A 10,721-nucleotide genomic window follows, 5' to 3' on the forward strand; every position below is an offset into this window, starting at 1 on the left:
CTTCAAAAAAAAACAACAACAATACCAGCACGTTGCTCAAATTTAAGCTAAACTGAAAAGTGGGCTTAGCATGTTGCTGAAATATAAGCTAAAATTATCATAAAAAATAAAAACCTCAGTAGAGGCCAAATTATCAAAATGGGCTAGCATAATGCTAATTTAACAGCTCGTTGCCAAATTATTTAAGAATGACCATAAACAATGGTCCCAGAGTGCACAAAGTTTTTTTAAGAATTTGAAGACTTTATCATTCATCGCCCTTGAGGCATATTTTGTTCAATATTTCATACAAAACTACAAATTTTATGAGTATCAAAAGTCAAAGTAGTAAAGTCCTGAACGAGCTGAATGTTTAGATAGCTGAAATTGCTGAAAGTGTGATTAAGTTTTACATTCCAAAAATTATAACAAAAGGAGCAGGAGTTTACCACAATTAATAGGAACTATCATTTTAAAAACACACACTCAAAAAGATTTTCATAGATATATAATATGAAATGGATCGTATTTTAAAATCACACTGTCTCTCTTTTTGTGACACTTTTTGAAAAATATTTTTAACCGCTGTAATGTGAAGTAGTAACCAGCAGAGGGCGCCACAAAAAAGCACTAAGAATGAAAATTGATCCATTTCAAATAAGAACTTCATCTATAAACTTAAGAAATACTTTACAAAATGTTTCACAAAGGAAAACATTTTTTACTTTCACATTGGAGTTATGTAAAACAGTTATGAAGACTGATGGGAGTACATCAAAAACAAAAAACTACTTTTTGGTGCCTGCTGTCCAACATATATATGTATGTTAACAAAAATAAAAAAAAGGCTGGACACTTACAAAACTTTTACACTAAATATTTTGGATTCTATTGCTTTTTTAAAAACTTTTTTGTATTTAAAAAGTAAAAAAAATGAAATCCATGCTGGAACTTAAGCTTATATAAATGAAATGCTAAAGTTTTCTGATCAAGAAAGTCAAAATATTTTAGAAAATAAAGTTAATACATCTGTGAGGTAAAATACAAACACTTAAAATAGATGTTTGTTTTAATATTTTTTATTTTATCCACTTGTGCACAGACTGTGCTGGTGAGGACTGTTGACACATGAACTGCAATGAAGGACAGATTTATGTGATTCATCTGTGGATCAACCAGCTTTACAGGACAGCATAAAGACATCTACCTCTAAGAAACCTGAATTATTTTAATGTAAAGGGACAGTAAAAAGCATCTTTTTAAATTCAATTTCTGTTGTTTTTAGTGAGTAGAAAACCTGTAGAGTTAAGCAGCCTTAATATGTTAAACGGCTCAGATTAGACAATTGTCTGCAAAGCTTTTCTACTCTCAGGTGTGGGCAGTTCCTTTGTTTATTTCCTCCTCAGATAAGCAGGTAAAGGTGTTGCATATTCATTTGGAGGCTGACGGTGATCTCTCAGCATGTCGTCATGGGAATGCAAAGTGTCAGTGACACACCCCGGGGTCGCAAATTCAGAACCTCTTCCTTAAAACTTAAAGATCAGCATTTTATCCATGAAATATTTAAACAAGCCAATTCAAAAATAAAAAACAAATGAAAAAAAATGGTTGAGAAGTCCTCTAAAAACACAGCAGAAGGTCGTTCTGTTTCCGGTTCCTTCATGATTTCTCCGTGATTTCTGCTGCTCAGTAGTCAATCTAAAAACTCTTCCATGTAATCTGTTGATCACTTATTTACACATTAGTGTTCAGTTAATGTGTTATAATGAAGACTCTGTCAGATCTCTGAAACGTTTTGAATCTGAACAGTTTTCTTTATATATATATTTATAAAAAGGCTGAATTAAATTGAAGGGAAATCTGCCATCAGGACAAATAACATACAGAAGATATGGTGACAAAAGCCTAAAGAGCAAAACTAGAATATGTGCAACGTTGAGTATGAACACACAGAACAAAAAACTGTGACGTCTTACCCGGAGGATGAGTATTTTATGTATTTTACTCCTGAGCTTTTTTAAACCGCTAGTTTTGATCTCATCCATAACAATTTGAATAAAGAAATGCAATTTATTAAACTTAAATTATTTCAAACATGTTCTCCATCACAATAGAAATACCACAACAACATATTAAAAAAGGAAAGTGGGTCTTTAATGTCAGAAAAGGACAGAAAGGATTTAGATTACAGTTATAAAAAGCATTTTGTTTACTTTGCTAATATTGTAGCTACATGCTAATGTTTTTGGCTAATTTGTTATCTACTGGGGTTTTTTTTAGGCTAATTTACAGTTAAGCTTCTATTTTCACAACAGGCTAATGATTTTTAATATTCTTCTGAACAATTCTTGGCTATTTTGGAGTCTTGCACGTATTTAAACAATGTGTTAGCTTTTTGGGCTAATTTGGCTTTTTTTTTATTCTAATTTGGAGTTTTCTAATATTCTAGCAACATGCTAGCATACTTGGCTAATTTCTTTACTGAGGCATGTGTTGTTGTCTAGGACATAGTATCTGCAGAGGGGCAGGAGCTCATTGGTAATTCACCTCTGAATTGTGAGTGGGACTGTTGGTGTGAAGTAAGCCTGCTCTCCCTTCCCATCATCCATCTGTTTACATGCTCTTCCGCTAGCTGCCAGTCCTTCAAACAACAAAAATAAAAATGGTGAGAAAATATCAAAGCTATCCAGCCAGACTCCAGCTCAGACGAGGAGAACCAAGACCTTCATGGATCTAGTCGTCTACAAGTGGATCTAGAGTCGGGGATGGAGAGCGATCAGCCCCCCACCCCCCACCCCCGTTCTGTGTGAGGATAACCAACAATCTTCCGCTCGTTTACTCTGAATTATTCTCCACACCTCAGACTTTCCCCCAAAGCTTCAGGCTAATCGATCCTCCTCATGTATTGAGGGAATATCCAGCCCTGCTCCCAAAATCACTTTATTCATAGTTTGGGGAGGCCCCCCGCCCCCCAGTCCTTCCCGTTGGGCCGCATTAGCATACAGATGTGAAGCTGAAAAGGGAAAGCAGGGACACACAATGACCAGGGGGAGAAGGAGGGCTGCACGGGGACGGATGGCCCTTGGCCTTTTCGGGGTCCCGCAGAACCCACACACAACCGGGGGCATTGAATGGTAAGGAGGCGTGGGGGCGGGGCGGCGTGTTGCTGCTCCGCTTCACCGTTATTCATTGAAAACAGCTGAATGCCAGCACACAGAACCCCCCCGTCCATGCTTTCCTCGTTTTTAGGATTTAGTCCACAAAAATATTCATTTTTTTATGTTTACAAAACTTTTTATCTTTCATTGTGATGATATTTAGTGACTTTTTGTTATTTATTTGCTTTTGAATCTCATTAAAAAGCTGATTAAATTGTCTTTAGGTGAATCCAACTGAAGTTATATGAAAAAAAAATACTCAGCCAAAAAACAAATCAACACTGAAAAAGAAGTTTCAATCAAGTGTTGCTGTTCCAAAGGCAGGAAGTGTCATTGTTGTGCTGTTTACTGTTGTTATTTTGAGGCCAAACAAACACATGGCCGCTCTGAGAGGGAGGATCTCAACTTCTGCCCCGCTCTGTGAATAGATGGAAATCAGTCAAAGTATCTGAGTGTGCCATTGTGTGCAGAGGAGTCTTTGTTCCAGCATCTGTTGCCCAAACATTCTCCCCAGCAGAAATGGGTCCGTTCAGACGAGCTGCAACAAAACTCTTCCCACACATTCAGATGGGGGGGTCGGGAGATTCCCTGGACGCACGGAGGAGAAAGAGTTAATCTTGGTCTCCTTTGTGTGTCAGATGACGGTAAAGAGCTGCTCGTGGGAACGCTCTGCAGGGCTGCTGCTCTTCTAATCAACTTCAAGCTCCTCTGGTGGGATTCACTGAACAAACCAAACGCAGAGGTCTTACCAAACTGATGCAGCTCATATTATAAAACCTTTTTACTCTAAAAGGTCAGCGATGCAAACCTTTCAAACATTTATTTTAAGAATCCCTCCTCTCAAAATCTTTCATTGGTCTATTAGTATGCTTCATAAGCATTCACACTATAGTGATTTTTCAGCTCCTTTCCATAAGTTTTTTGGCATGTAAAAACTCAATCACATTTTTAGTTATTACATCAGTCTTGATTTCAAAACAATTTCTCAGTCGAAACATGTCAGATATGATTTAAATTGTGTGTCTGATGACAAAATAATTGAAAAAGTTTGGTATCAAAACGTTCAGCTCGTTTAGGAAATTACTGCTTGTATTTTTGGAATATTGTGCAAAATATTTTGGAAATGAATAAGAATGTCTTCAGTATAATTACCTAGATTGGCAACAAGTCTTTATATGTGTATTTATTCATGGGCAATGCTTTCATCATTTATACTTATAGGGTTTATACTTAATGCCAATTTTAAAAATGTCATTAAGCTGTTATAGTAGCATTATGTTAGCTCATTTGGGTAATTTGGTATCTGCTGAGGTTTTTAAATGCTAATTTAAAGTTTAGCTTCAATTTTAGCAACATGCTAATGTTTTTTGACTAATTTGGTTCACTAAGGAACTTTAAGCTATTTTGGATTTTAGCTAATTTTTAAGTAGCACGCTAACTTTTTGGCTAATTTGGGATCTACTGATGTTTTTTTATGCTAATTTGGGGTTTAGCTAATATTTTAGCAACATGCTAACGTTTTTTCTCTAATTTATCTACTGAGGTTTTTTAGGCTAATTTAGAGTTTAACATCTGTTTTAGCAACAAGCTAACGGTTTTGACATAGTCTGAAGACACAGAGACATCTCCACCATGAACAGCGGTTTAAACAGAATCTCAGTCCAGACTTTAACCAGAAAACTCCAGAACTTCTGTTCTGTGTAATCTGTCCAGACCATTGACTGTATACGAGAACTGGATCGAGTGCCGTCCCCTCGAGTGTGAGTTTCATCCAATACTTATGGTAGCAGGGCTGAGAACGCTGGAAGATCTCCACCAGATGTCTAATGTCTGCATCTGTTTTAGTCGAAATGTTAGAAACACTCCGATCCAGAGAGTTTCTCTTCTGTCTGATCACAGACAATTTGTTCTGAAGTTTTAGGGATTATTTGGGAAGTTTAGGTCTGGTTTAGGTGAGTTTTAAATAGATTTATTCTAGAATACTATTCATGCCTTTTATTATTCACAAGTATGTTAAAAAGTTATAGTTTTAAAGTTTTAAAAATTAGCATTCTGCTAGATTTATGGACTAATTTGGCATTTACTAAGATTTTATAGGCTATTTTGGAGTTTAGCTCATATTTCAGCTACATGCTGTTTTGCCAACCTAAGGTTTTATTTAGGGTAATTTGGCTTTTAGCTAATATTTTAGCTCTCAGCTTCACCGTTTTTTGCAATCAGTTTCAGCATCTTCATCTGTCAGCACTAGCCAAATTCAGCTTCCAGCATTCACACTAGCATTACTGCAGGTAATACTATATATTTAGTTCATAAATATGTTTAAAAGTTGCAGTTTTAAAGTTTTAAAAAATTTAGTTTTAGTGTTCAATAAATGTTTATCCTGTTGCTCCCGTGACCTCAGGTGTGTTTTGGATTTTGGTCTCCTGTGGGATTGACTGACCCGTGATGTAAAGGAAACACTGACATAACGCTGACAACTTTTTCTGTCAGAAAATAAACGATAGTTAACAACCACTTTATAGATTCAAGACTTTTATTTTGAAATAAAGATGCACAAATATATTAAGATAAAAAGCAAGGTTACAGACATAACCGCTGGAATGTAAACAATAGATGCACTTAATTTACGTGGAATAAACAACACAATAAAGGTTTTGTTTTTATAAAAAAAAAATAAAAACAAAATAAATAGAACTTTTAAGTTAATGAGTTTTTAAAAAAGAGAAAAAGCATCTTGTTGTCAAAATACAACCAGCGCTTGTGAACTCGAGGAGGGCAGGTAGAGTCGATTTCAGGTAAAAAAAAAAAAAAAGATTAAAAAGACGAAATGACGTGATTTCTCCTGCCGCTCCAGAGCTTTCCATCTAGACGGCGTGCAACGACCTCCAGGCTCACAGCAGGTCAGGGTCCAACTTTTGATGAAAATAAAAGATTTTCTGTGGTCCAAATGTTCAGTCGTCATAATAAAAATTCCAGTGGGGGGTTTCAGGCCGATCCGGGAGGAGGGGAGACCAAGAAAGCGGGAAACGTTTCCTTTAGGCCGATAAGGCAACATGAACGCAGAATGCCAAGACTCCTCCTCCCATCCCCTCCTCTCTGCGGGCCTTCTTAAAGCGTGGACCTAACCGTCCAATCACAATCACAACATCTCACAACAATAAATACGCTGTTAGGATGACACAAATACACAACACTGCAGTTAGGGGCTAACCGGACAGAAGGAAAACTTTGGTAACCCGTGCTGGCTTCAGGTCAACAAAATACAATCAAGTCAAAACTAATGACACCAAACAGTCGGTCAACACCCTAATGGATCCTGGGGGGTCATGCCCGCCCTATTTATACTCATAAACACGGGTATACAACAGTATACAGCAGGAGGGCGCAGAAAGCTGACAGGAAACGGCTAAAACCGGACCAACTTTCTCAGAGGAAATGCAATATGCAAACATAGTTGGCCGATTTCAGAAGAAATAAAAGCCTTTTTTAAATTAAAGTTCAGCACGCCCCCCTCCCTACTCGTCTGACACGGAGAGGCGGCTGAAGATGGGCAGGCGTCGGCCCTCGAAGCTCGGCGACTCGGCACCGCTGGAGGAGGAGCTCAGGGAGCAGGAGGAGGTGTAGCCCTCCTCGGAGAGGGAGTCGGCCGAGGAGCTGCGCTGCAGGCCCAGGCAGTCCTGCAGGGGGAGGTGGGGAGGGAGGGGTTTGTAGTTGCTGCTGCTGGAGGAGGAGGTGAAGGAGGAGTCGGTGGCAGCAGAGAAACCGCCATCGCCTGACAGGTCGTGGATGCCGGTGAAGAGGTGGGGGCAGTGCCGGAGGGTCCCCGGCTCGGGAAAGAGAGGCGAGAGGAGCTCCGGGCTCCCGATGGAGGACGGAGGAGGCGAGACGGAGGAGGCCCGGGTGAAGAGCAGGGAGTCCACGGGCTGGAAGGCGTGGCGGGACGAGGAGAAGCCAGCGAAGCTGAGGCTGTGGCGCAGCGGCGGAGGCCTCAGCTTCTGCCGGTGCGGAGCCGCCTGGATCTCCTCGTCGTTGTGGATGAAGTGGCAGCGGGCGCCGTACGGGCAGAAGCCGATGGTGTGGAAGGTGCGGCACGGCTCCGTCTTGTACTTGGGGTGTCGGCTGAGGCCCCGCAGCTCGTCCAGGCCGTGCGCAAACTGACATTTGGCGCCGTACTTGCAGGAGCCGCTCTCCTCGTAGGTGCGGCACAGTTCGGTCTTGTAGCGGGTGGAGATGTGCGGCGGCGGCACCGGCGCCCTGGAGGGGGCGGCACCGTTGCTGCTGACACACAGGCCCGGCGGGGGCAGCAGCAGAGGTGGGGACGCGCTCTTGTCGGCCCGTCCCTCGATCATGCTGACCGAGCGGTCCACTCTGAAGGGGATGTGGCTGAGCGAGGAGCGCGGAAGCTCGCGGTTCCAGGGCTGCTGGGGGGCCAGGCCCAGCCCCCAGCAGCCCGAATCCACCAACTCGGAGCTGCTGTTGAACTTGGAGTTGGGGAGGGTCACGGGGCAGAGCGAGTGGCGCCTCTGAAAGCCGAGGACTCGGTGATGTGAGCTGCAGGACGAGCCATCTGCTGCTTCCAGGCCACTGAAGTTCTGCCACACAAAAAGACGGAAGAGATGAACTCCAGGAGCACCAAAAGGAGTTTTTAATTCCTTTCAAACACTTTCACATATTTTGCTCATTTTTGACTGAGAAATTCTCCTCATTTCATCCGTTTGGAGGAAGAAAACAAAACTTTTCTGCAGCCTCTTAACTTCAACTTCCACAATATGTTAAATCTGAGTCATAATTTTTATTTTAAATCATTTCACAGGTTTGCACACGGGTTGGTTTTACCTTGCAGAACTCTTCATCCACTTCCAGGAAAGGTGTGAGAAAGTCGGAAGGCATGATTTCCTCCCTGCTGAGGGAAAAAGCTGCTGAATCCTGCAGCAAAACTGAGATCAAACTCTCTGGATGAATAGGAAAAGTCTTTGAGCAGCTTCTCGTTCCACCGAAGCCGAGTTGTTGGAGGAGCAGAGGGAGGAGGTCCGATGAGGAGCAGCGAGGAAGACCAGGAGCAAAGTTCCTCAACCATCTGCTGGAATCTCTTTAAATAGTTGGGGAAACCCTCCCACTGACGCCCACCCCTTGTTTGTGTGCTTTCAGGGGGCAGGACGAGCAGTGTGTGTTGGTGGGGGGGGGTCTCTGTATTGTAATTGTGTGCAGTGGAGGAGGGGGGAGCTGAATGAGCTACTTTTCTGCCCATTCATGACCAAATCTTTGAAGGAGCGTTCTCCTCCTGCGCCCCAAATGCCAAACATATTCACTACTATATGGGTGGGGGGTTAAAGTGTGAGGGGGGGGTCCTGAGAATCCTCAACTCCAACCATAAAAACAATCAAACCAGAAGCAGTGGGGCAGTTTGAAGGAGAAACTGACTGCAGCACGTCTGTTTCATCACTTCTGTTGGCCTACATTTCCCACAATTCCATTCACATCTATCAAGAAAATTAGCTTAAAATTGCATTTCTGAGTATTTCTTTATTCAAATTGCTGTGAGTCCGGAGCAGACAAGAAAAAAGTTTGAAAAAGATTGTATTTGTGTCGTAGAAAATACGCTGGGCGGGGCCACAAGCTTCCTGCTCCGCCCCATTCTGATGCGTCCACTCGCAGACAAATATTTCCATGAACGTCTTTGTTTCCTTCATCTGAGCTGGAATCTGGATCTAAACTGGGTTCGATATGAGGACTGGGTTGATTAAATCGATTAATCGATTTAAGCTTAATAGATCAATAATCGTCCACTAGCTTGATGCTAACGTTTAATGGAAGTTCCCATTAAACGTTAGCACGTTAGAACGACTAATGCTAATGGCTGACTAAAAGATCTATATAAACTCACAGACATGAATTTTCTAAACTCTTTTAAGGAAATACTTTTTTAAATTAACCATTTGTGGTCTAAAACACAGTTTTTTGCTCATTCTCTCTTCTGCTATAGCGCGATCGCCACCTAGTGTCCATACTGAAACGTCCTCCAGGAGAAGCAGAACAATGTTTACAATGTTAATGATCTGAACATTTTAGTTAGAACTTCTCCTTTAGAGAATCCATGTAACACTGGATGATATTAACAATCTCAATATTTCACTGATACATTTATCAGTATGTGAACTGGATCAGATTAATGTAAATATATTTTTGAACATATAGTATATTATCAATGTATTTCTAAACTAATGTGTCCAAATGTATAAACTCAAAATTCAGCGTCCGTCTCTGTTGACCCGCATTTTCTACAACAATCCCAACCACAGTACCGTTGGCAGTCATTGACCGCCTGTACAGCAGGGGGCGGTGTGCACTATTTTCACTGGATTATCATTACACTAAGGGGAGGAAGAAGAGTTCACCCGCGAAAAAAAAAAGGAATCATACTGTTTAACCCTTAGTAGTCAGGAGCCTTTTTGAGCTTTTTTTTCTACTTTACAATTTTCTACTTTAATTTATCTATAAATCTGTTTGATATCCGTCTTTTTATTAAAACCCTATCTTTTTTTTACTGATATGTTCATTACATTGTACACTAATTCCACAATAACCTCTGAATAACTCAATTCCATGTTCCGCATTTTTGGTACCTTTTTACAGTAAAAAAACATACACTGTAAAAAGTGAAATATTGGATCAATTAACAAAAGCAATTTTTTACATTTATAAATATTGTTTTTTTATCAAATTACATTTTTAAGTTGACTAAATCATCAAATCGATATTTTAATTTGATGAAAAACTAATAACTTTAAATGTTACTGATCCAATGTTTCACTATTTACTGTATATAAAGTTAAATTAAATAGTTTTTATGTTCAGTTAGGATCAATCATGAAGAGACAAAACAAATAGGCAAAAATTCAAAAAGAAAAGCATCAACAAGTCAAAACAATGTGAAAAAGGCACAAAAGAAAGAAAGAAACAGGCGAATTTCGAGTAATAATGTAAAATGTTCCAAGGATTTGTTTGGAAGTATTTCACAATTATGTGTCATAACCTTTGTTATGTATGTTAGATTAAAAAACTTCTCTCCAGTTAAATTTTAAATAGAATCATGAACAAAATCAACTGTTTATGTCACAGAGTAGATGTGATCAGTGAGTTCAGAGACTTTTCAGGGTTAATTAGAAGAGGAAAAAGCTTCAACAAGTTCAGTTTGAAAATGCAGATTTTCTACGCTGAGATGCAAATCCTGTTTTCCAAGTGAAATTATTTACAATTTAACAAGATTAAAAATCCGGTTTTTACCCAAAATGTGTAAATTATATTATATTTAAGCTTAAAACCAAAGTATTTAGATGTTAATGTCTCTAAATAATGGAGCCGGTTATTAAAATGATTATGAATTTTGTGGTACATACATCAAATTTGGCATGGAGGACCCTATTTTAGAAAGGAAAATTCAAGGTTTTAAAACTTATAACATATATTAGCAATTTTCACCGCAGAGTTTGTTGGTAAAAACCAAATTGTTGCAGTTCAGCTCCAATATGTTTATTTCGGAATAACTTTAAAAGAGTTGTTCCTCAGATTGTTCATTTGTTTTGT

At 39.8% G+C, this 10,721-nt stretch overlaps 1 protein-coding gene across 1 annotated transcript; it reads right to left on the reverse strand.

The window, feature by feature from the left end:
- Positions 1-5,525: 5,525 nt before the first annotated feature.
- On the reverse strand, positions 5,526-8,289 carry LOC112149007 (mRNA decay activator protein ZFP36L1). The gene is made up of 2 exons (XM_024276445.2): positions 7,974-8,289; positions 5,526-7,729 (listed from the first exon to the last, which is right to left on the reverse strand). Exons 1-2 carry the CDS (start codon positions 8,025-8,027, stop codon positions 6,653-6,655), a joined length of 1,131 nt encoding a protein of 376 aa, XP_024132213.1. The 5' UTR covers positions 8,028-8,289; the 3' UTR covers positions 5,526-6,652.
- Between the last annotated feature and the right edge of the window lie 2,432 nt (positions 8,290-10,721).

The sequence above is a fragment of the Oryzias melastigma genome, linkage group LG13 (assembly GCF_002922805.2).
Source record: "Oryzias melastigma strain HK-1 linkage group LG13, ASM292280v2, whole genome shotgun sequence".
Taxonomy (NCBI): domain Eukaryota; kingdom Metazoa; phylum Chordata; class Actinopteri; order Beloniformes; family Adrianichthyidae; genus Oryzias; species Oryzias melastigma.